The 26335-nt window shown below is 49.4% G+C and overlaps 1 protein-coding gene across 15 annotated transcripts in view; it reads right to left on the bottom strand.

Annotated features, from left to right (window-relative positions):
- PITPNM2 (phosphatidylinositol transfer protein membrane associated 2) overlaps positions 1 to 26335 on the bottom strand; it is a 168853-nt gene that overhangs the window by 27348 nt on the left and 115170 nt on the right. For 14 of the 15 annotated variants that reach the window (XR_010343794.1, XM_021669935.2, XM_021669938.2 and 11 more), the window contains 3 exons: positions 21830 to 22002; positions 2178 to 2392; positions 958 to 1079 (listed from right to left, as the gene is read on the bottom strand). Coding sequence is in view for 13 of the 15 variants with exons in the window: in XM_021669935.2 (XP_021525610.2) it covers positions 958 to 1079; positions 2178 to 2392; positions 21830 to 21907 (415 nt within the window). In the remaining 2 variants the exon portion in view is untranslated. Of the gene's footprint in view, positions 1 to 957; positions 1080 to 2177; positions 2393 to 21829; positions 22003 to 26335 lie in introns of those variants that run through there. The other variant, XM_012447116.2, reaches the window with a different exon arrangement.

Raw genomic sequence — 26335 nt, 5'->3', positions numbered from 1 at the left:
GTGTTCTTATAAGAAGAGAAGAAACAGAGGCAGACAGACACAGAGGGGAGTGACCATGTGACAACTGAGGCAGAGATTGAAAGGATGCATCTACAAGTCAAGGAGCACCAAGGACTGCCGGCAAGCACAGGCACTGAAGGGGCCTGAACAGAGTCTCCCCTTCACAGTGTGGTGGAACCAACCCACCACACTGTGACCTCAGACTTCTGGCCCCCAGAGCCCTGAGAGAATAATTGCATGTTGTGCAGGCCCCTCGCTATGGTGCTTTGTTACACAGACCCAGGAAATGCCAGCAGAGGTGAGGGGTTGAGCCTGGAGCAGCTTCTGGGGCGCAGGTACCCACCCCCAACTCAGCATACCTTGCCTGAGATGCCTCCATGGTGACTTGGGCCTTGCACCCAGAGGCTGCAGGCGGGTGGCTGCTGAGCTGCACTGGCCCACATATGTGTTTTATTTGACTGGCATACATTTATTTACAAAGATTTTTAATTGGTTGCTAACATTTAGTAATTGGGAGATTTCTCATGAAAATCCTTATTGCTGGCTTCTCTTAAAAACGAAGATTTAACAAATGGGGCCTGTTCCCTGCATGTCACTGTCATCTGAAGGCAGTGGGTAGGGGCACCTACCATCAAGAGGACATAGGCCCCCAACAGCCTGGGGCACTTGTGCATGGCTATCAGCCAGAGATGGCTCCCTGAGCACTCGTGTACTTCTGGGGAGTGAGATCCCTCAAAGGGATGGAGTGAAGAGGCTCTGGGTGGAAAAGGCACTTGGACTTGGTATATACATCAGAAGAATGGGGCTGAGGAGGCCTATCCTGACCTCTGACCTGCCTGCTCAGGACAGGGCCAGGTCTGGAGTCTGCCAGGTATAGGGAAAAGGGGCAGGACAAGAGGGGCCTGTGGGTGGGAAACCCAGAGTACAGCCCTGTGGGGCTCTGCCCTTCCTGGTTACCGATTGTCAGCTGGTTCTTTTCCAGAGGAGAGAGGCTGAACACGTCGGGGTTTTCTCCAGCATCAGTTTTATAAAAGGTTTCAATGTCGATAGAGAATTTCTCCACGAAAGGACAGGTGAACCTGTGGGAGAAGGAAAGTACCCATCAGGACCTGTCCTTGGAGAGGCCCGGTGTGGCTCACCAGGGCCCACTGACCCACTGGGTCGGAGTGGAGACAGTGAGCGGACAGAGAAGGAGGGTGGACAATAGCCGAGACTCGCCTCAGCTGCTCTGTCCACTTCTTGGACTGCCACTTTGTCCCAAGAACAGCCAGGATGGGGGCAGGGAAGGATTTAGGGGGACAGGGAGACAGTATATCCTCAGTGGCTTCTAGAAGCCCCATGTCCAATGTCCATAGCATGGAAAGAACACAGGCACAGCTACGGCAGCATACTGCCAAGCAGGAGGAAGCTGGGGTGCTCCACAGGGCATGCCACCCCTGAACCCCAAGAAACCAGCTCTGGCAATGGGGGAATAGTCTCTCTCTAGGCTAGATATGAGTTTAGAGGGCAAAGTACTACTGAGAAGAGGAACAAGCTCCATGGATCCCTCAGCAAGCTCCAGGTGCCCACCAGTGTGGGGAAGGGAGCCCCAGGAGATTTGTGGGGATCCCACCTGCTCAGCAGTAGGCAGCTGGTGGAAGCAGCCCCCATCTATCCAAATCAGCAGTGCTGAAGTACACACTGGGGAGCACAGAGTGAAGAACGCTCTGCCAGAGGATCCTAAGGACAGCCCTGCTCAGCATGGGATGTTGGACAGCACTGTCACAGCAGCTGTAGGTCTCAGAGTTGGAAAGGACTTCTGAGTCATCTGGTCTACCCTCAGTTTCTTTCCAGCAGGCTGTCTCAGTCTTCTCAGGGAGCCTAAAGTGGGTTTATATTCCCTGCATCTTCTGGGATGGCAAAGGAGACTCCAACAGCCCTCGCTTGACTCATGCCTTCAGGGCCTCCAGCATGGGCAGTCTGGTGGCATCTAGGGGTGTATCCTTCTCTCTCCTTCCTGTACTTTCCCTGGGTGACTTTTGGGGCACCTGTCTGAGATAAAGCCTGTGCTCCCTGGGGTTATGGAGTGTTGAGCCTGCTTGAAGGCTGATCTCAGCCCCTGGATCTATGCTGCAAGGTTGCTTCCCACGAGATGGCATGTGGAGGTAGGAGGCACATGGAGGCCAAAGCAGGCGCACCTGGTTCTGGTGTAGGGGTAGGCATTCCAGGACTCCTCCACCACCCGCAAGGCTGCCTTGGGTAGGATGGAGCGGAACCAGCTGGGGATATGCATGCCCACATGGTACACCTTGTGGGTGTATTGCCCGGAGCCGCCTGGGCCATCTGTGTACGGCCGGTTCTCCAGGATCTCCACGCCGCTGCCTTCGCCATATGTCTCGTTACGGCTCTTCTTCTGTGGGGACAAAAGCATCTGCGATGTGTGTGGGGCCAGAGCACTCTTCAGGAGGGAAGAGGCTCAGGAGACTGGGCCCAGGGGTGTGGAAAGGGAGAAGGGTCTTTGGTCAATGAGGCTGACTCCTTCTGTGTTACTTCCAGATACCCAAATCTATATGCCACGGCTTATGCAGGAGGCTGGAGGGGCCATAGACTCCCTCTCCCAGGCCTAGTGCTGCACACACAAGTCCTATATTCTGACTCCCACCTGTCCCAGGATTAAAAGCATTCCCAAGATCAGGAACAAGATAAGAATGCCCACTTACTTGCTTCTCCTGAACACTGTGCTATAAGTTCTAGCTAGAGCAATTAGACAAAAAAAAAAAGAAATAATAAGAGGCAGCCAGGCACAGTGGCTCACACCTGTAATCCCAGCACTTTGGGAGACTGAGGCAGGCAGATCACTTGAGGTCAGGAGTTTGAGACCAGCCTTGGCATGGTGGCGGGTGCCTGTAGCCCCGGCTACTTGGAGACTGAGACAGGTGAATCGCTTGAACCCGGGAGGTGGAGGTTGCAGTGAGCTATGATCACATCACTATATTCTAGCCTTGGTGACATAGTGAGACTCTGTCTCAAAGAACAAAACAAAAAACAAAGTATAAGAGGCATCCAAATTGGAAAGATAGGTAAAACTATCTCGATTTCCTGATGTCATAATCTTATATATGGAAAATACTAAAGAATCTCTCCCAAAGTCTGTCTGAGCGCAGTGGCTCATGCCTATAATCCCAGCACTTTGGGAGGTCGAGGTGGGCGGATCATGAGATCAGGAGTTTGAGACCAGCCTGACCAACATGGTGAAACACTGTCTCTACTAAAAATACAAAAATTAGCTGGGCATGGCGGTGCATGCCTGTAGTCCCAGCTACTCAGGAGGCTAAGGCAGGAGAATTACTAGAACCCAGGAGGTGGATGTTGCAGTAAGCTGAGATCTCACCACCGCACTCCAGCCTGGGAGACAGAGGGAGACTGTCTCAAAAAAAAAAAAAAAAAATCTCCTCCAAAGTCTGTTAGACCTAATAAATAAATTCAACAAAGTTGCAGAATACAAAATGACATATAGAAATGAGCAATGTCAAAGAAAATTAAGAAACAATTCCATTTATAAGAGCATCTGAAAGAATAAAATACCTAGGAATATATTTAACCAAAGAGGTGAAAGACCTGTGCACTTAAAACTACAAAATGTTACTGAAAGAAATTAAAGCCCTAAATAAATGGAAAGACATCCCATGTTGATAGATTTGGAAGATTTAATATTGTTAAGATGACAACACTGCCCCAAACAACCTGCAGATATAATGTGATCTTTATCAAAATCCCAGTAGCATTTTTGGTAGAAATGGAATAGCTAATCCTAAAATTCATATGGAGTTGCAGGGGACCCTGAAGAGCCAAAACAATCTCCAGCAAAGCCAAGTTGGAGGACTTATATTTTCCTATATCAAAACTTACTACAAAACTACAGGAATCAAAAAAGGATAGCACTGGCATAAGGCAGATAGATGAACAGACAGAATATAATTGACAGTCTAGAAATAAACCATATATCTATGGTAAATTAATTTTTAAGAAGGGTGCCAAGACCATCCAGTGTGGAAATAATAGTCTTTAACAAATGATGCTGGGACAACTGAATAACAACATGTAAAAGAACGAAGCTGGACTCTATCTCACAGCACAAACAAAAACTAAAAATGAATCAAAGATTTACATGTAAGAACTAAAATTGTAAGATGCTTGAGAAACGGTAGTTTAAAAAAAGAAAATCACAAAATGATAAAACAGAAGAAAACTAGGGCAAACAAGGTCATCTTCATGACCTTGGATTTGGCAATGCTTTCTTAAATATGACACTAAAAGCACAAGCAACAAAAGAAAAAATAGATGAACTAGACTTAATCAAAATTAAAAACTTCAGTTTATACTGTGGAGAAAAAGACAACCTACCAAATGGGAGAAGACATTTGCATACCATGTATCTGATAAGGCACTTGTATTCAGAATATATAAAGAACTCTCACAAGTCAACAACAAAACAACACAATTCAAAAATAAGCAAAGGACTTTAATAGCCATTTCTCTAAAAAGATACACAAATGGCCAATAAGCACATGAAAAGATGTTCAGCATCACCATTCACTAGGAAAATGCAAATCAAAACCACAATGAAGGCTGGGTGGGGTGGCTCATGCCTGTAATCCCAGCACTTCGGGAGGTCGAGGTGGATCACTTGAGGCCAGGAGTTCAAGACCAGCCTGGCCAGCATGGTGAAACCCCATCTCTACTAAAAAAAATACAAAATTTAGCTGGGCGTGGTGGTGGGCACCTGTAGTTCCAGCTACTCGGGAGGCTGAGGCAGGAGAATCACTTGAACCTAGGAGGCAGAGGTTGCAGTGAGCAGAGACTGAGCCACTGCACTCCAGCCTGGTCGACAGAGCGAGACTCCATCTCAAAAAAAAAAAAAAAAGAAAAGAAAATAGTTTAGCAGGCCAGGCGTGGTGGCTCATGCCTGTAATCCCAGCACTTTGGGAGGCTGAGGCAGGTGGATCACTTGAGGTCAGGAATTTGAGATCAGCCTGGCAAACATGGTGAAACACCATCTATACTAAAAAAAAATACAAAAATTAGTCAGTTGTGGTGGTGTGTGCCTGTAATCCCAGCTACTCGGGAGGCAGGAGAATTGCTTGAACCCAGGAGGTGGAGGTTGCAGTGGGCCGAGATCGCACCACTGCACTCTAGCCTGGGCAACAGAGTGAGACTCCATCTCAAAAAAAAAAAAAAGTTTAGCAGTTTCTCAAAAAGTTAAACATAAAATTACCATATGACCAGCAATTCCACTTCTGAGTATGCACCCAATATAACGGAAAACAGGGACTCGAACAGATACTTGTACACCAAGCCTTCAGATGACTCCCACCAGCTGCTGCCAAGTATTCACAGAAAAACCTGTACATCAATGTTCACTGCAGTATTATTATAAATATTACTATTTATTATTATTATTTTTTGAGATGGAGTCTTGTTCTGTCACTCAGGCTGGAGTGCAATGGGGCAATCTCGGCTCACTGCAACCTCCGTCTACCAAGTTCAAGTGATTCTCCTCTCAGTCTCCTGAGTAGTTGGGACTACAGGCACGTGCCACCACACCTGGCTAATTTTTTCATATTTTTAGTAGAGACGGGGTTTCACCGTGTTAGCCAGGATGGTCTCCTGACCTCATGATCCGCCTGCCTTGGTCTCCCAAAGTGTTGGGATTACAGGCGTGAGCCACCGTGCCCGGCCTCATTGCAGTATTATTCACAACAGTCAAAAGGTGTAAACAACTCAAGTGTCCATCAACAGATGATGAATAAAATGTGATCATTCTATAAAATAATAGAATATTATCCAGTCACAAAGAGGAATGAAGTAATGCTACATGCCACAACATGGATGAACTTTGACAAGATTATATTAAGTGAAACAAGTCAGACACAAAAGACCACATATCCTGTGGTTTCATTTACATGGAAAGTCCAGAAAAGGAAAATATACGGAGACAGAAAGTGAATTAGTGGTGGCCTGCTGCTGGGGGACATTGGGAAAATGAGGAGTGACTGTTAATGGGCATGGGCCATCCGTCCCTCCCTCCCTCCCTCCTTACCCCCTCCCTCCCTCCTCTCCCCTCCCCACCTGTCTTCTCCCTCCCTCCCTCCTTCCTTTCCTCCTTCCTTCCTTTCCTTTCTTCCCTTCCTCCCTCTTTCCTTTCCTTTTCCTTCCTTCCTTTCTTTTTTTCTCTCTCCCTTTTTCCCTTTCTTCCTTTTTTCTCCTTTCCCTTTCCTTTTTCCTTTCTTTTCCTTTTTCCTTTCCTTTCCTTTCTCCTTTCCTTTCCTTTCTCCTTTCCTTTCCTTTTTCCTTTCCTTTCCTTTCCTTTCTCCTTTCCTTTCCCTTCTCCTTTCCTTTCCTTTCCTTTTTCCTTTCCTTTCTCCTTTCCTTTCCTTTCCTTTTTCCTTTCCTTTCTCCTTTCCTTTCCTTTCCTTTCCCCTTTCCTTTCCTCTTTTCTTTCTTGCACTGGCACAATCATACCTTGTTGTAACCTCAAACTCTTGGGCTCCAGTGATCCTCCCACTCAACCACCTGAGTAGCTGGGACTACAGAAGCATGCCACCATCCTGGTTAATTTTTTTCTTTTCTTTTCTTTTTTTGCAGGGGAAGTGGGTGGAGTCTCACTCTGCTGCCCAGGCTGGAGTGCAGTGGCACAATCTAGGCTCACTGCAACCTCTGCCTCTCAGGCTCAACTGATTCTCCTGCCACAGCCTCCCAAGTAGCTGGGATTACAGGCATGCACCACCATGCCTGCCTAATTTTTGTATTGTTAGTAAAGATAGGGTTTTGTCATGTTTTGGCCAGGCTGGTCTGAAACTCCTGACCCCAAGTGATCTGCCTGCCTCAGCTTCCCAAAGTGCTGGGATTACAGGTGTGAGCCACCATGCCCGGCCATACCTGACTAATTAAAAAACATTTTTTTTTGTAGAGACTGGAGTCTCACTATGCTGCCCAGGCTTGTCTCAAACTCTTGGCCTCAAGTAGTCCTCCTGCCTCAGGCTCCCAAAGCTTTGGCATTACAGGTGTGAGCCTGAATTAAGAATGAAACTGGGAAATAAAAGTCTGCAGGCTGCTTAGAGCACCCCACCTTCAGAATGCCAGGCCAGTGAGGGCCCTGCCACTCAGAGCCATCTCCATGACAAAGCTCCGGCACACCACTACGAGCTGACTCTTGCCAGGCAGCAGGGTCTCTGAGAATGAGCAAGGTCTCCTCTCTCCTTCCAGGACAGCCGCAAACCCCATTAGCCAAATATTTAAAGCTGAAATCACCCCAGAGAGCAAAATCCTCCACCCAATGGAGGGCCTGTGCAGGCCTCCAGAGAAGGAGTTCACAGAGGAGTTCACAGAAAGTAGAAGGAAGAGATGTCATTGTCCAGGCTGGTCTGCTTTCGGAATATCATCCCTGCTCCAGGCTTAGGGCATGAGGAAGACGTACCCCAAAGAGAACGACCATCATGTGATGAGGCATTAGAAGATATGAGGGGAGGCCTTCACTCAGCCTCGGGGGGGTCAGGTAAAGTGACCTCTAAGGGAGCTGGAAGGTGGGGAGGCACTCACCAGGCAGGTGTGGACAGGACAGATATGCTGGGTAGGGAGGCAGGTGACAGAGCTAAAGGTGTGTCTGGAGGTGGGCCTGGGAGCACGTGGACTCAGTTGCTGGAGTGTAGGCTGTGAGGCGGAAGTGGAAGGGCCTGGGAGCCAGGCAGAAGCCAGATCACAGAAGATTTTGTTTGTTTGTTTGTTTGTTTGTTTGTTTGTTTTGAGACAGATGAGACAGAGTCTGGCCCTGTTGCCCAGGTTGGAGTGCAGTGGTACGATCTCAGCTCACTGCAACTTCCGCCTCCCAGGTTCAAGAGATTCTCCCACCTCAGCCTCCTGAACAGCGGGATTAGACATGTGCCACCACGCCCAGATAATTTTTGTATTTTTAGTAGAGATGGGGTTTCACCATGTTGGCCAGGCTGGTCTCAAACTCCTAACCTTAAGTAATCCTCCTGCCTAAGCCTCTCAAAGTGCTGGGATTACTGGCGTGAGCCACCATGCCCAGCCATAAAAGGATCACAGCTTTGATGCTAAGGGATGGAAAAGGTTTAAGCAGGAGAGGGGCACAATCTAATCTGGGTTCCAGGAAGAAGGTCCTGATACGTGTATGGAGAATGGGCGATCTCCTGGCATGGGCATCTGCCCCCAGGCATGTTCTTTTCTGGGTTTAGATAGGAGGTGAGGCCTCCAGCTCTGTGAGAAGCAGGAGATGCCTCTATGCTCAGCAGGTAGGCCAGGTACTTAGTGGCTTTCTGAACATGAAATCTTGGTAGCTGAGGGTGAAGGGGAGAAAGGGAGAAGGGAGAGGCAGTTGAAAGTGGTCAGTAGACCGAGTGTGGTGGCTCACACCTGTAATCCTAGCACTTTGGGAGGCTGAGTCGGGCATATCACCTGAGGTCAGGAATTCGAGATCAGCTTGGCCAACATGGTGAAACCCTGACTCTACTTAAAAAAATATATCGCCAGGCATGGTGGTGCATGCCTGTAATCACAGCTACTTGGGAGGCTGAGGCAGGAGAATCACTTGAACCTGGGAGGCAGAGGTTGCAGTGAGCCGAGATTGCACCATTTTACTCCAGTATGGGCAACAAGAGTGAAACTCTATCTCATAAAAAAAAAAAAAAAGAAAAAAAAGTGGTTAGTGAGCCCAGGCATACTCCACACACCAATGACTCAGCTCTGTCCTGCTCACCATGGTGGGACAGAGGTTCCATGCCCCTGAGCAGCCACCCACCCTGCCCATGGGCTGAGATCTGCTCCTTACCCTGTGCCCAGACCTGTCCTGTGCTCAAACTGGGTAAAGGCCACAGGGTCCAGATAAAAGGGAGCCACATCTTTAACATCTGGCCGCAGGGGCTTCGGCTCTGTTTACTGAAGGCTCAACTGCTGAAAATTTCAGTTTCTTTCTTTCTTTTTTTATTTTAAGATAGGGTCTCACTCTGTTACCCAGGCTGAAGTGCAATAGCATGATCAGGCTCACTGCAGCCTTGACCCCCAGGTTCAAGCAATCCTTCTGCCTCAGACTCTAGAGCATCTGGGACTACAGGGTGCACCACCACATCTGGCTAATTTTTTTATTTTTATTTTTTTGTAGAGTGTCTTGGTCTCTCAAAATGCTGGGATTATAGCACAGCCTGGGAATCACAGTTTCTAAATCAAGCCTCATTGCAGTATCAGGTGAGGACCATGACTGTTCCCCTAAACAGCAAGCTGCCCTTACCTGAGGGTGTGGGGCATGGGGTTTCCCTTCAGCTATCAGGGTCCAAGAGGGGCTCCCTCTCAGGGAGGTGACAGAACATGAAGGCTCAGAGCACAGTTTCTGGGGCTTAAATGTCTTGGTGCAAACCCTTCTCTGTTTCTTTCTGTGTGGTCTCTGACAAATTAATCTTTATATGTCAACATCTCCCCATCTGTAAGAGGAGGAGAAGCAATAGTACCGACTGGGTTATTGAGAAAATTAGATGCAAGCACTTGTAGCTGACATACACAGGATGAGCTCAGGATGCATGTCTACTCAGCAACAGGGAACATCATTCCATGACTCCATGCCCTGGCTTTATCCCAGAAGGAAGAGGGACAGGGCAACTGCCCCGGCTCCAAAGCCAGTTGTCTCCATGGCTTCAAAATTCCCCTGAAGGATGGAGTGAAGAACAAGGCCTGGAAAAACTTTCATTTCTGGTGCTCAGAGGCTCCTGGTACCGCCAAGAGTTGCTGGGAAGGGCGGTGAGGAAGGGCCAAGCAGCATGGCTCTCTGCTGGGCCTCATTTTCTGGTCCTGGATCAGCCACTGATGTCAGCACTTGGGCTACAAGGACAGGGCAGAGGAATGCAGCCGGGTCCCAACTATGCCTATGAGCAGGATGCAGCTGGGGAGGAAGGCCCTTTCTGTAGCTATAGGCACCAGGCCCATTCAGAAGACCTGCAGAGCATCAGACACTGGCACTCCTGGTGCACAATGGGGCTGAGATTTAGATAGCAGCCACAACTGCTCAACTGTCATTATTGGGAACCAATGCAGGCAGGGAGAGAGGGCTTCCTGGAAGAGAAGGCTACGAGGGGAGGTGAAGAGCATGAATGACAGCCCCAAGCAGGAGATTTCCTGACCCTGTCCCAGTTTACAGCTTGCCTTTGCAAGCTGCACCGCCTGATCTCCTCTGCACCTCAGAGCCCTGAGATGTGGCAGAATCATGCTCCCATTCCACAGGTGAGGAAACTGAGGCACAGAGTACTGGAGGCAACTCACCCAAGATGACAGTCCAATCTCCCAGGTCATGAGTGACTGTGGTATTACAGAGACAGAGAAGAAGCCACAGATTGCACTAAACTGCAGAAATCAGCATGTGTATCAGACCCTCCCCCCACCCACCTAGTAGGGGCCAGGTATGGTGGGTGGCTGGTCTGGCAGGAACTGAGGGGAGGGTGAGGTCTGTTCCTGAAGGAGGAGTGCTGGCCAGATGCCACATCTACACTCAGGGATCTGATGTGCCCTGCCTTTTCCCCCAGGGCCCCGCCCAAACCTCTCTCCCCAGAGCCCCACCAGGACCAAGCAAGTCGGGCTCTGCTCTGCTTGCTCTCCCAGCTCCCTACCACAGTGATATGACTCTGTCTCCAGGCTGGGCCAGCACCTTCTCCTACCCATTAGCCCAGACATGGAGTTTACTGCACAGCTGAGTGAGGTAGGCAGCTCGAAGCATAGGCTGGGCTGGGGACAGCTCACTGGAGGGAGGGAACAGCTAGGAGTGGCCCTTACTGCCAAAAAGCCTGACCCCAGGGTAGAAATGTATATCCTGGGCTTGGTGTATGGCTCAGGGGACTGAGGGCTGTGCCCCCTGTGCTGGGCTTACTGAAGCTGCCACTCAGGATGTCATTGTATGTGCTCAGGTGTGCATGTGTACACACACATGTGGCATGTGTGTGTGCGCGATAGCCAAAGCCCATGGATTCAGGGCTCTTTGGGTGGAGTAGAAGGTGCTGGTGACCAGAGCCATCTCTAGAGAAGGCAAAGAATGAAATCAGGAGGACACTTATAAAGACTTTCTCAAGATAACTTACTTGCGGTATACACGGGGAAACCTCATGCTCACTGGGACGGTTAAAAAGACACACGGCAGAAAGTGTTAAGGGTGTGGAGAAATTGGAACCCTCATACATTGATGGTGGGAATGTAAAATGGTGCAGCTGCTGTGGCAAACAGTTTGGCGGTTCCTCAAAAAGTTAAACATAGACTTACCATATGACCCAGCAATTCCACTCTAGGTAGATATCCAAGAAAAGGAAAACACATGTCCACACAAAAACTCATATGTGAATATTTATGGCAGCATTATTTACTGTAACCAAAAAGTGAAAACAACCTAAGTGTCCACCAACAGATGAATGGGTAAACAAACTATGGTCTACCATGGAATGGAATATTATTTGGCCATAAAAAGTAATGGAGCACTGGCACATGGTACAACAGAGATAAACCCTGGAAAAACTATACTAAGTGAAAGAAGCCAGACATAAAAGGACACATACTGTACGATTCCATTTATATAAAATGCCCAGAATAGTGGAATCTATAGAGACAGAAAGCAGATTATTGGTTGCCGGGGGCTGAGGTGAAAATAGAGAGTGATTTCTTTTTTGGGGTAATAGAAATGTTCTAAAATTGATTGTGATGACGGTTGTACAACTCTGAATAGGCTAAAAACCACCGAACCGTGCACTTTAAATGGATGAGTCATGTGGTATGTGACTTATATCTCAATAAAGCTGTTAGAAAACAAAACAAACAGAAACCAATCTTGCCTCTTGTACTCACTAAGATTTAAAAGAAATCAAATGTGGCAAGCAGGAAACAGCCTTGGTGGCACTATGAGAGAGAGATGGGTCACCTCTAAGCATCTCTCTGCCACGAATGTCCCCCGCAGTGTCCAAAAGCTCAGTTGTCTGCTTATGCAGGAAATCTCATGTTTGAGGCACTGATGACTTTAAGCCGCACGTCTGTTTCCGTGGTGACATGACGGGTTAGGCAAGGGCATCCTCAGTCAGCTTCTTGAACAGCAGGTGTGTGTGTATGTGTGTGTGTGTGTGTGCACATCTATGCCCACAGATACAATCTATGCCCACAGATGCATGTGCATACACAGGCATTGCCTCAGCCCTGGAAACAAGCCTCTCTAAGGCAAGAAAATGTGCTATATCTCCATGACCCAGAGTGACTGAGTCCCCTTCCAAAAAAAAAAAAAAAAGGCAAGACTCTGGGTGAGGCCATAGGTGAGGTCAGGGCAGCCATGTGTCATGTGTCATCTCTCCCTCTTTAAAAGAGCTCCTGGACTGTGGACCAGATTCATAGTGAAAACAGCAAGCACTTCCTGGATGCTCTAAGCTCCCACCTCTTCCAGAAGCTTCATTTATTTGTGGCTATGCTAAGTGCTTTGCATGTAGGTTCTCCTCTAGTTACTGCAACATCCCCTGGGGAAAGGTGTATTCGTATTATTACCCACAAGTCACAGATGAGATGATCAAGGCTATGAGAGGTGCACACTTGACCAAGGTCACACAGTTACTAAATGGCAGAGCCAGGCCTTGAATGCAGACCTGTGTCATTCCAGAGCCTGCTCAGCCCATAGCACTGAGGTGCCTCAAATAAAAGACCTCAGCATAAAGTAAGTGCTCTGTAAATTCTTACTGAACCAATGCATTCTAGTCCCAACTCTGCGACCAACTCCCTCTCCTCCTGGACAAGTCACTTCTCTCTGGTCTCAATTTCCAAAATATAAATGGAGACAGGGCTACCTATCTGCTCAAACCCTGGTGTAATGGGTGGAATGTCCCCACCAGGCGCTCTGAATGTGACGTTATTTGGAAATAGGGTCTTTGCCGATGTAATTGGAGTGACATGGCCACAAGCTAAGGAATGCTTGGGACCACCAGAAGCTGGAAGAGACAAGGGAAGGTCTACCTGTAGAACCTTTGGAGGAAATGCCGCCCTGTGGACACCTGCCTCTCCGGTTTCTGGCCTCCAGAACCGTGAAAGAATAAATTTCTGGTGTTTCAAGCTACGCAGTTTGTGGTTCTTTGTTATGCAGCACCAGGAAGTTCTTTGTTATGGCAGCACCTGGGATGCCGGCAGGTTCAGTGAGAAGGTGTGCAGGGCAGAGGTCCAGAGCTGCCTGCAGGAGTCTCTGAGGGTGGAGGCCTGGTGCCCCACCTGCCAGCAGCCAAGGGTGGAGCCAGGACAGGGGCCAGCAGGATCCCTTCCACCCTGGCCTTGCAGGGTGGCTGCGCAGAAGCCCCTGCCCACTCAGGCAGACCTCACACCTTTCCCAGGACAGCGTGCACACCCAGCAGCATCCTGTGCGGGCTCTAGGGAGGATGCTTCCTGTTTCCTTCAGCTGCTGCTGGCTCCTGGTGCTCCTTGGCCCATACTGCATCTCTCCAATTTCTGCTTCATCTTTCGTGTGTCTCTGTCCTTTCCTTTTCTTATAGGGACAATAGTCATTCATTCAGGGCCCACTCTAAATCCAGAATGATCTCATTTCAAGATCCTTAACAAATTACATCTTTAGATACCTTATTTCAAAATAAGGTCACATTCTGAGATTGCAGGTGGATGCAGATCCTGGGGGCAGGGACACAGGTCACCAGCCAGGTGAGTGCCCACAATGGCCTACTGTGAGTGAGCTTCAGCCTGCCAGCTGGAGAAACAAGTGCACTACCATGATGGTCCCCCAACCTGTCCCTCACCTCTTGGTGGGGCAGGTGAGGTCCTCACCACCTTCCACCCAGCTCTTGGCCACATACACCTTTAGTCACCAGTACTTTCCCCAGTGTAGCGACTCTTCATGCTGACCCCAGCACCCCTGACCTTGCTGCCCACAGGTGACACTGTGCTATGTATACTTCTGAGTATCTGAGCACTGGAAGGCAGAGCTGTGAAAGGCAGAGCACTGGCTTCAGAGTCAGACAGGGTGAAGAGCATGTAACCTACAATAGCTGGTACTTCAGAGAAGGAGTGGACTAGGTGCTCCACTCCAAGCAATGTGGAAAAGGCAGCTCACCACATCTCTGAGCAGACTGGTATCATCAGGCCAGCTGTGCACCCTTGGGCAATTTCCTTAACATCTCTGAGCCTCAAGCTGTCATCTGGAGATGGGGATAAGTAGGGATGAGTACCACTCACGATGGGGATAAGTATCACCAACTTTCAGGTTATTGCGAGAATTAAAGCAGGTTCTGATCACTTGTTGGACACTGATCCAGTGGGCTGTGGAGAGGTGTAAGGGCTGCAGTTAGTGGCAGAGCTACTGGGACCCAGACTGGGACCCCTTGTACAGCACTTTGGTGTTTCTGTGAACTACCAAATATCGGTTGAATAAAGAAATGGATTCTAGTTCCAACTGTCACCAGGAACTTCAGAGCTGGCATCACCAAGGGCAGCCAGTTCTCCCCAAGCTGACCTCTGGCTCCCCACTGGTGAAGGCATCGGAGGGGGGCAGGCATCTCCTGGCACAGCTGCAGCTCAGTCATGCCACTTAGGAGCAAGCTCTTCTCAAATCACTCTGATCTCTGCCCACACGAGGAGCCATCCCCTTGTCCCCACCTACCATTCCCCTAAACAGTACTGCAGTGCCATTTTCAGAGATGGCGGCAGTTGGACAGCAGAGACAGGCCTGGCTCCCCAGGGACTGATGAAGCAGTTGGGGCAGGATGCAAAGAAAGACCAATACCAACAAACCCCTGAAAGTAGCTGCTCCCAGAACTGTCCAGGGTCCTGGCCAGGCCACCTCTAGCCACTCCTTTGGTGGCACACGTTCGCTGAACACCTCGGATGGACGGCCCTCTCCCAGCCAGGCAGATGATTTTGTTTTCTAACCGTTAACACGGTGTCTACTGAGTGCTACTCAAACAGGGCACCAGGCACTCTGATGCACAAGCCTAGCCCATCTTTTTCACAACTTTCACAGTGGGGCAGCTCTCGCAGAGGAAGACCTGTTCCTAGCTGCCACTAGCCGGCAAGCAGCACAAGCAGGAAACAATGAACTAAGGTCTTCTTATTATTCTTTCCACAAAAACACAGCAGCCTTCTTGAAGGCCTATCCATCTCAGGAGGCCAGTGCAGATTGTGTCCTTGAGCCTGTGTCAAAATGTATGTGAAATCTATATCCACAGAGAAAGGGAAGCACTTTCATCCCCCTTCTGCTACTTGGCCCTCGGCATAGGCAAGGCACAGGAAAGTCTGGTGACTTTAACTTACTTTTTAGCAGCGTTACTAACGTATGACTGACATACAATAAGTTGTACACATGTAAAGGAGCAGCTGGTGATTCTGACATACGTTCACACTTTTGAGTCCATCACCCCATGGTGACAAGAGCCCCAGGAACTGTGGGTTAGAAAAAAAACAGAGCGGGGGCAGACGGGCAGGTGGGGTTGGGAAAAGCAAGTGCCCTCAGGACCTAGAGGGGCAGAGGAAGCTGCCTGGAGGAGGGGCATTCTGACCATCCCTGCGGGAGGGCCAGGAGCTCTGAAGATGGAAATAGGGCTAAGAGTAAGGGTCTTGGTGACAGGAAGGGCACAGGTAGTGCCTGGGGTCCCCAGGTCAGGGAGGCCTGAACTTTGCCCCTCCTGCTCACCTACTCTGCCTCCAGGCCTGGGAGCCACAGCACAGGCTGGGGGTGAGAAGGGAGATCCCTCCCAATGCTGCCTCCTCCTCAATCTAGATACTGAAACCTCCTGGTCCTCTCTGCCTGCCAGGGTGCCCTCACCTCTGAGATTGGCAGCAGCCTCCTTTGGCCTATTAGGGGTCCCCAAGAGGCCACCTAGGAGCCTGGAGATCTGAGCTCCAACTCTGGCTCTGTGGGCCTTAATTTCCCAAATGTTAAATGGGAAACTGTGCTCTCTGAGAGCCTAACTTAGGTTACAGATAAAGAAACTGGCCGGGCGTGGTGGCTCATGCCTATATTCCCAGCACTTAGGGATGGCAAGGTGAGTGGATCACCTGAAGTCAGGAGTTCAAGACCAGCCTGGCCAATGTGGCGAAACCCCATCTCTACTAAAAATACAAAAATTAGCCAGGCATGGCGACACATGCCTGTCATCCCAGCTACTTGAGAGGCTGAGGCAGGAGGATCACTTGACCTGGGAAGTAAAGGCTGCAGTGAGTCAAGATCATGCCACTGCACTCCAGCCTGGGCGACTCCAGCCTCCATCTTAAAACAAAGAAACTATGGTGTGGAGAGGCCCAATTGCCCGCTCACCAAGGACAGAGCTGGGACTCAAACTGGGTTATTCTGGCCCTAAAAGTCAACACTGTCTCCAACAGACCACATCTCTCAATTCCATGGTTGCTTGGCAGAAGATCACTCACTCCCTAGCCAAGGCTTGCAGGTTTCCACCTTGGGTCCCTGGCTATAAACTCGTAAGTCATGACCCCTCCACTTACAACTGGCTGAGATGCCTTTACCTCGCAGAGACTCAGCTCTCCCCAGCCTTCCTGCCATTGTGGGCCATGCGGAAAGGTTGGGAGATGGCTCTTCGGTGCCTGGGCAGAGCCTGGGGTTTCCCCACGAGGAAACGCAATCTCAGAGAAAGGGGCTATGCTGGTATCAAGAGCAACTGAGAGAAAGAGCAGGTGCAGTGGCTCATGCCTGTAATCCCAGCAGTTTGGGAGGCCACAGTAGGTGGATTACCTGAGGTCAGGAGTTTGAGACCAGCCTGGCTAACATGGTGAAACCTTGTCTCTACTAAAATTACAAAAATTAGCCAGGCATGGAGGCAAGCACCTGTAATCCCAGCTACTCGGGAGGCTGAGGCAGGAGAATCACTTGGACCTGGGAGGTGGAGGTTGCAGTGAGGTGAGATCACACCACTGCACTCCAGTCTGGTGACAGAGCAAGACTTCATCTCAAAAAAATAAAAAAGCAACCAAAAGGATCACCACCCCCTTGGGTCTTGTGGCCTGTGTGTGTGTCTGAGTAGGTGCATGTACCCATGTGCACATATGTGTGCATGCTATGTGTACATGCACATGTCTGTGTAGGTGTGTGCGTGTGTCTGCATGTATTTGTGTACATACATGTATGCATATGTGGCCATGACTGTATATATATATATGTGTGTGTGTTGTGTGTGGATACACATTATGTGTCTGTATGTGTGAGTGTGTGCACTAGAGCCTTGGGTGAGGGAGAGAAGAGCAGCCCATGTGCACTAAAGAGGATATCATCCAGGAACTGGGAAAACAGACCCACAGACCTAAACCCTGCCCTGAGACACTCACTGTCCTACAGTGAGACAGACAGACAACCACAGAGTGGTAGAAGGCACTAGGTGCCCAGGTGTGGGACCAACAGGAAGCTGTAAGGATTCAGGGAAAGAAATCACTCACGCTTCCTGTGATAATGAGAAAATCCTCAGAGAAGGATGCAGCATGTGGGCTGGTTTGAGACGGGCAGAAGGACCCTTGAAATCACCTGGGGACTCTTCTTGCTTCAAAACACACCCACTACGGTAGCATTTATTTAAAAAGAGGACAGTAAGTGTTGGTGAGGATGTGGAGAACTGGAACCTTCATACATTCCTGGTAGGAATGTAAAATGGTGCAGCCACTGTGGAAAACAGTCTGGTGGTTCCTCTAGACATCAAGCATAGCGTCACCATGGAACCCAGCAATTACTTTCCTAGATGTAGACCCGGAAGAACTGAAAACAGATACTTGTATACTAATGTCAAATCAAAATGCCCATAAAAGGATGAATGGATAAGCAAAATGCAGTCTGTTCATACAATGGGATATGATTCAGCCATAAAATGTAATGAGGCACTGACACATGCTATGACATGGATGAACCCCAACAACATGATGCTGAGTGAAAGAAACCAGACACAAAGAGCAACACAGTGAATGATTCCATGCATATGAAATGTCCAGAACAGGCAAACCCAGGGAGACAGGTAGTACATTAGTGATTGCCAGGGGGTGGCGCGGGGGTGGAATAGAGAGTAACTATTTAATGGATATGGGGTTTCTTTCTGGGATGATGAAAATGTTTTGGAACTAAAGTTGGTGGTGCACAACATTGTGAGTATACTAAATGCCACTGAATTGTTCACTTAAAAATGGTTGTTTATGTTACATGAATTTCACCTCAATAAAAGCAAAACAAGACAACACCCAATCAAGTAAGCCCAAAGCCCCTACTTCCAAAAGAATTTCTTCTAAATGCTATAGAGAGCTGACAGCCTGAGCCCTGTCCATGCAGACATGGGGCAGGCCAGCGCCTTGCCCCTCAGAGGGCACATAACCCATGGGCCTGTCAATACGTTGGAGCTCATTTTGTTGGAGCTGGGATGGGGGCTATGGCAGCCAGAACCCAGCCATGCATCCATCTGTCCAAGACCCAGCTGGAGCGGGGCTGGCCAGTAGCCTTAAGTACATGGGAAACTCCCAGTCGGTAGCTCTAGCAGGAACCTATGGGATTCCTGGTAATGACATGAGGGCAGCAGTACCTCAGACACAGCAATTAGTCCTCAGTCCAGAGACAGCACACACCACAAACACAGAGGACACAGGTGCAGGGCACTAGCACCTGGGATATGCAGCAGACCCCCTGCCCATCACCAAGCTGTCTATCCCACACCCCCAGCCTCGAGGACTGCCCAGAGGGAAGCTGCCCAACCAGCCAGCCTGAGCAGGAATGCCAACAACCTCACCCCCAACCTCCCCTCCAAGCATGCTAATGCCTGTCACAGAACCACCTCTCCCAGCAATGCCTGGCTTCTTTCACCTTTCTTTTTTAATAGGAAAGCAGACACATGCACACATGCTTGCTCACCCAGAGGTGCACAAGGAAAGGCTCTGGAAGCTCAGAGAAAGAGCAATGACTCCAGCCAGCCCTTAGAGGCCACAGTGGCTCTGCCTGGTTGGAAGGGATGCCCATCCATCCAACAGGCTCTCACAAAGGGCCCTGAGAGTGCTAATGCTCATGATCTACAAGGTGGGAGACACTGTCATCTTGCCACAATCCTAGTCAATGGAGCTTCTTAAAAGACACTGTATGTATCGGCTAGATGAACAGGGCCTGGCTGCACAGGTGCAGGAAGGTCTGAGCATCTAACGGGACTATATGATGCTTAACAATTACATTCATTGGAGGCATAAGGATAGGTGTTCAAAAAAAACCCTGTTGTAGTCGGGCACAGTGTCTTACACCTGTAATCCCAGCACTTTGGGAGGCTGAGACGGGTGGATCACAAGGTCAGGAGATTGAGACCACCCTGGCCAACAAGGTAAAAGCCAATCTCTACTAAAAATACAAAAATTAGGTGGGTGTGGTCGCATGTGTCTGTAATAACAGCTACTTGGGAGGCTGAGGCATGAGAATCCCTTGAACCCAGGAGGTGGAGGTTGCAGTAGCCGAGATTGCACCACTGAACTCTAACCTGGCATCACAGCGAGACTCTTGTCTCAAAAAAACAAAACAAAATAGCCGGGCGCGGTGGCTCACGCCTGTAATCCCAGCACTTTGGGAGGCCGAGGCGGGTGGATCACGAGGTCAAGAGATCGAGACCATCCTGGTTAACATGGTGAAACCCCGTCTCTACTAAAAATACAAAAAATTAGCTGGGCATGGTGGCGCGTGCCTGTAATCCCAGCTACTCAGGAGGCTGAGGCAGGAGAATGGCCCAAACCCAGGAGGCGAAGGTTGCAGTGAGCCGAGATCACGCCATTGCACTCCAGCCTGGGTAATGAGCGAAACTCCATCTCAAAAAAAAAAAAAAAAAAAAAAAAAAAAAACCTAGAGTGACAGGTGTTTTGAGGAGCCCAGAGGCAATTCTATGCTCCAGAACAGCTTTGGGATCTTCTAGGGGCTGGAGGTCAGTCCTGCCGATCTTGATGGCCCACCGGGGGGCCAGGTGGAGCTGAAGGCTGAGGGGCTGCCGTGGTCTGGGTCCACCCTGACTTGGATGGGAACTGAGAAGCAGTAAAACAACAGCACTATTGGCAGATCAGCCTGGTCCTCGAACAGGCTGAGCTATTTCCAGAGTGCTCAGAGATGTGGGGGGCTGATTTAAGCCTCTTCCTCTCTCTCCACTCTCTAGAAATAATTATGGGGTAAGTGGTTCAAGAGGGAATTGAGTGGCCCTTCTAAAGCAGCTCAGAGCAAACAGCCCCCCAGAGAGGCTGGGTTCACGTTTTGTTCTCTTCCCAGTCAAGGCACCCACGTAGGGGAACCTGGACAAACCCTTGCAGCTTCCTCAAGTTCCTCCCAGAAGGCAGCTGGGGCTGCAGGCTCTGCTGAGAGCTCCTCCCCCGACCTGGGTGGAAGGTGGGAGCCCAACAGGCAAATCCAGAGATGGGAGGTGGAGGCCCTGCCTGCCAAAGCCTCTCCCCCACACCAATAACTCAGTCTGATGCTGTGATTAAGAGGCTGCACAACAAGAAGCTGGAGGAGCCCTACTGGGTTGCAGGGACTGGAGGCACTGATATGCCCAAAGGAGCCAGAGACAGGCCAACAGCAGGTTCATAGTCAGTATGGGAGGCCCAGAGACTCTCGGTCTGGAGGAAAGCTGCCAGGCTAGGCCATGCCAGGCACTAAGGGTGGGCAAGAGGCCAGCAGGAGAGCTGGGATGGAACCTCTATGTAGAAAGAACTGCAGTCGGGACCTCAGCAAGTGGGAGCAGTGGTCCCATCTGGAGTCAGCCAGAAGCAGCTGGGTATTGTGTTTCAGGTTAATCAGGTACTAAGTAGGGAGACAGGAGATGTCTCCTAGGGGAGAGCCTCTAGCTCGTCAAAGGAGCCTGTCATCCTCAAACTCCTGTGTGTGTCTGTAAATGAGCCACATGTCTGACACTGCTGTTCTGCAGCCAATCAGGGTGGTGAGGAAAGTGCTGAGCTGGGAGCTAGGAGACAGGCCCTGTGCTCCTGGGCAAGTCATTTAACATCTCTGGGCCTTATATGCATTCCTGTCTGTGGAATGGGGTGTTATGCACTGAAGGTCTGTGTCCCCCTAGAAAGCCTAACCCCCAATGTGATGGTATTTGGAGATGAGGCCTTTGGGTGGTAATCAGGACTAGATGAGATCATATGGGTGGGGCCCTCATGATGAGACTCGTGTCCTCAGAAGAAGAGAAAGGGTGGAAGATGAAGGATTACTTAATGGGTACAGTGTATTTGAGTGATAGATATCCTACAAGTACTATTTTGCAATCTGTACATGCAACAAAATTACAGTTGTATCCCATACATTTACACAAATAAAAAACAGAAGAGAAAAAGAAAAAGAGGAGAAGACACCAGAGCCCACTCGCTCCTGCCATGTGATGACACAGGGAGAAGGCGCCCATGTGCAAGCCAGGAAGAGGGCCCTCACTAGAAACTGCACCTGCCAGGCCTTGATATGGAACTTCCGGCCCCCAGAACTGTGAGGAAGTATGTTCTTGTTGCTCTATGCCCCCAGTTTGTGTTATTTAGTGATGGCAGCCCAAGCAAACTGAAACACAGGGATAACATCTGGGCCAGGGAGATAATGGTTCTGAACACAAGGGTGAGTGTTCGCATTGTAGGTGCCAGGACACAGTGCCACACGCCCACAGTATGCCCTGTGCACCTGGCACCATGCCTGGAGGCCAGGGATCCAGCACAATTCACACTTACCAGGAAGTTCTGGGGCAGGCACTGCACTGTGAAGGTCACAACTCCACCCAACCCACATGTGGTTTCTGTGCACTGGTGTGACCCACCCTCACCCCATACCCACCCTTGCCCCACAACCCACCTGTATCATGTACAGCTGGGCGATGCGGTACTCCTCCACGGTCATCGGTAGAGGAATCCGATATTCCTTTATAATCATCTTGGAGTCCAAGCCTTCCCGTCAATGGGGAACTGCAAGTTGGGACTTCTAGGCAGGGTTCCTTAAATAACCATGACAAAATTCACCAAGGACCCCTGGGAGACACAAGGACAGAACAGAACAGTCACTTTCTGCAAAGGATGGTGGATACCATAGCACAGAGGAAACACCAGGTCTAGACCTGAGGCTGGAATTCTGGCCTCCAATCAGGCATGATCCAACAGTGCAACTTTGATTGAGCAGGTTCTCTCCTTTCCAAACTTTATTTTTGTTGTTTGCTAAGAGCTACCAAAAGGACAAGTGAGAGGCTATGTGCAAACTCTCTGATCAACAAACAGCTACGGGAAAATAAAGAATTATCACTCCATTAGCAAGGGCTGGGGTAAGAACACTGTGCTCTTGTTTTACTCACAATCCTAACAAGCTACAGGATCCATTTCCCCGGTACTGACACAGTGAGTAATGATAGCTGGTCACAGAAAAGCAGGCAGATTAAATAAAACAAAGAAGCACAGACATAAGACATTCACAAGTCAGTGGTCTGAGCCATGTCATTAGGGGCACATGACATCACTGTATCCCTGGGGAAGACTCTGAGTGATTTAAAGTTTGGTTTCAGTTCAATCCAATAAGAAACATTTATTGGCATCTATTCTATTCCTTCCATTGGGCTATGTCTGGGAAGTAGATGAGACAAGATAAGCAGATAGTGAACTCATAGCAACCTCTAGTTAAGTGACAAATAATATATTTGATGAAGATTTGCAACTAAGCAATCAAATTAAAAAAAAAAAAAACTGGGCTGGGAGCAATGGCTCACACCTGTAATCCCAACACTTTGGAAGGCCAAGGCAGACAGATCACTTGAGGTTTGGAGTTCAAGACCAGCCTGACCAACATGGAGAAATCCATGCCTACTAAAAATACAAGAATTAGCCGCAGGTGGTGGAGGGAGCCTGTGGTCTCAACTACTTGGGAGGCTGAGGCAGGAAAATCCACTTGAACCTAGGAGGTGGAGGTTGCAGTGAGCCGAGATTGCACCATTGGACTCCAGCCTGGGGGAAAAGAGTGAAATTCTGTCTCAAAAAAATTTTTTTTTTTTTTAAAAACATACTTAGTGCTTGGAAGAGGTGCATACTCAGTTATCTGGAAAATGAAATTGCCTCTTACAACCCAAGTCCCAGATGCCTGAGCCTTTGCCATAAATATCATTTGGTCACCTTCAAAGATCACATGCTGTTAACATGAAGCCAAGTGAAGGTTTCCAGGACAGACGATAAAGAAATTTTATATTTATTTATGTTTTAGAGACAAGGTCTCACTCTGCATCCAGGCTAGAGTGCAGTGGTGCAATCCCAGCTCACTGTAGCCTTGATCTCCTTGGCTCAAGCGATCCTTCCATTTCAGCCTCCTGAGTAGCTGGGACTACAGGTGCACGCCACCCACACCTAGCTAAAGGATAGTATTTTAGCAAGACTACTCCAAGGACAGCCCCAGGGAGGATTCACAGCCACCATGGGCAGGACTCCTGCTAAGTGATAAATAAAAGCAAGGGCCTGGCCAGTCAGGTGACTTCCCCGGGGCACAGTTCTCTACTGGGCATTGGCGCATCACCCAGGCGCTAAAGAATTACTGGGTAGCTAACAAGATTGAGAAAAACACATTTACCAGAACTCTCAAGAATACCAGTAGATGGGGTTGAAAGAAGTTCTTAAGACCACTCCAAGGACAGTGGCCAGGGAGGATTCACAGTGACCATGGGCAGTACTCCTGCTAAGTGATAAAAGCAAGGACCTGGCCAGTCAGGCAACTTCCCTGGGGCCTGGTTCTCTACCTGGCACTGGGGCGTCACCCAGGTGCTAAAGCATTACTGGGTAGCTAACAAGATTGAGAAAAACATTTTTACTAGCACTCTCAGGAATACCAGTAGATAAGGTTGAAAGAAGTTCTTAAGCCACTTAGGGAGAGAGGAACGGTCTGATAAAGGTGCTCTGTCTCTTGTGTTAGCCTAAAACGGCGGCCCTGGATTGTTTAATTCACGGCAGGTAGGAACGTCCGTCCAAAGCCCATTCAAATTCTTACATCCATCCTGGTATTATAGGAGGCCAAGGCAGGAGGACTGCTTGAGGCCAAGAGTTCAAGACCAGCCTGGGAAACACAGCAAGACCCCCCATCCTTTTATTAAAAAAGAATCCAATTCTCATATCCAGTTCCTTTAAATATAGTCCCAATGAAGCTCTTTTTAGCCAGTTAAAGCCTAGATACTTTATCTAGAAACTGCACCCAACATCTGCTGGCCGTAGATAAGATAACCCTGGATCCCAGACCCCGACTACCCCTTGGAGGTCTCTGACCCCGACTCCCCATGGTGCTGCTGAGCAACATCACCTAGACACAGAAACCCCCTCTATCTCCCCTCTCCCTGGGACATTTCCTTGCCCTGTTCCCCTTCTGGGGGTAGCCTCAAGGCCCTACTATATCCAGAAGGACTCATGCTAGGAGGGGCTTCCCCTCTCCTGCAACCTGTCCACTAGCCTGTCTGATCCCTGATCAACCCCAAAACTCCCCAGAGGCTATGCTCAAGTGAAAAGAGACCATTGCTGACCTTCTTCAAGGTCAATGGGTCTAGCTAACAGCCCATGGGGCCTGCAGGTTTGGGGTCTGAGGCTTTGTGGAGTTCTTCCCCATGCTCCCAGACTCAGCTTCACCTGCCTAGGCCCACACGTCTAAGCTCAAACCTGGCTGGAAGCCGAGGCCACAGGAGAGAGAAGCGATGGCCCTGCAGTCCCCAGGCTGCACCTTATTCTGTGAGGTATGAAACAAGAGCTGGTTCGGCCAAAGCAGCGAGAGACCCAAGTCTGACACCTGGATGGACTTCCAGCTAGCTGGGAAGGTAGCACAGGTACCTGATTTGTGAAGCTTACATACAAAAAAGATAGAGAGCCTTATGCTTGAGAGAAGTTGGAGGAAATTAGGTTTGGAGACAGGAAGGGAAAACTAAAGTTCAGTGGGGTTGTTTCTGAAGTTTCTTCACATGGTTCTTCATTGGAGACCCAGAATCGCCCAGCCAGTAAGGCACAGCACGTGCTTGGTGTCAAGCAACACACCTGTGTGACATGCGACATCCACCCAGCTTCTGTGGGGCCTCATATGGGCTCCTTTACTGTGGGGCAAATGCAGCGACCCAGAGTGGGCAAGTCTCATTAAGTCATCTAAATAACAACATAGTCAGACACAGACTCTAAATGTTCTTCAGAAACCTTCAGAGTCTAAGCACTCTGCCCTTTCAGAGTCTCAACCCCTCCAGGGTACACGACCTGCCCTGCTCACCCCATGCAAATCAGTCCTTTCTCAATCCTCTCAGATTCCAGGCCCACCATGGACTAGGGAGGCAGGAGCCCCTCGGCCGGATTTATCATGTTCCTTAAACATCTCCATCTCCTCAAATAACAACCAGGGGTGAAATCTCACAGCCTGAGCCAGCACCCAGACACTGGCTTAGGTCTCTGATTTCAGAGACTCTGTGAGCATGTGTCTGGAACAGGTATCTAATGATGTTCCCCAGAAACAACCTGCCAGGCGAGCTGTAATTGCACAGGTGGTATTCACAGCTTCACGTGCAGGCAGAGGGACAGAGACAGAGAGGGAACATACACCACCACCCACCTGGAGGGTCTGGAGGCCCCTTGGAGGCTCCTGGCACCTGGGTGGAGCTGGGCAAAGCTTAAGACCATGCAGGGGCAGCAGCCACACAGTGGAAGAGCATCAGACAGTGCAAGTGCTCAGGATGCAATTCCATCAAGGCTGGCTTAGGGAAAAGCAACCATGTTTCTGCCCGAAGGAATGAAAAAGCTGTAGAGGTAAGGAGGTAGGTAAATACATGGATAGGAAGAAGAAAAGAATAAATAAATGGTTCTGTATCTTACAGTTAAATGCATGAATGACTGATAGGAGAGAGGACTCAGAACTCTAAGAGTGACACAGAATGTGACGGGATGTCACAGTTTGAAGCTGACTCTGGGATCTGACTGCAAAGCCTTACAATGCCTTTACTAGCTGTGACCTCCTAGAAAAGCCTCTGTACCTGCTGAGCCTCGGTCTCTCCACATATAAAGTGGAGATAATACTATCTGGAGTTACCATGAGTGTCATGAAAACGAGATAAATCGCTCAGCCTAGAGGGGTCTCAGGAAAGGCTTCATGGAAGGTGGAGTCAGGCTCTCTGAGATCTTGGGATTCTGCTTGGCAGAGCTGGGGGCAGGTGTGAGAAGGACTCAATCCAGTAAGAAGGAACAGCACGAGCAAAGACCCCAGGGCAGGAACGTGGGGCTCCATCGAGCGGCCTCCCATCATGCACCCATGGCATGGTTGGGCTGCATCCGGAGGAGATGAGGTGGGGCTCTCTGAAGCATGAGTTTAGGGGCTTAA

This window comes from Aotus nancymaae, unplaced genomic scaffold (assembly GCF_030222135.1).
Source record: "Aotus nancymaae isolate 86718 unplaced genomic scaffold, 86718_ANA_hifiasm-v0.15.2.pri h1tg000021l, whole genome shotgun sequence".
NCBI lineage: Eukaryota > Metazoa > Chordata > Mammalia > Primates > Aotidae > Aotus > Aotus nancymaae.
This window is presented reverse-complemented; position numbering and strand designations above follow the sequence as displayed.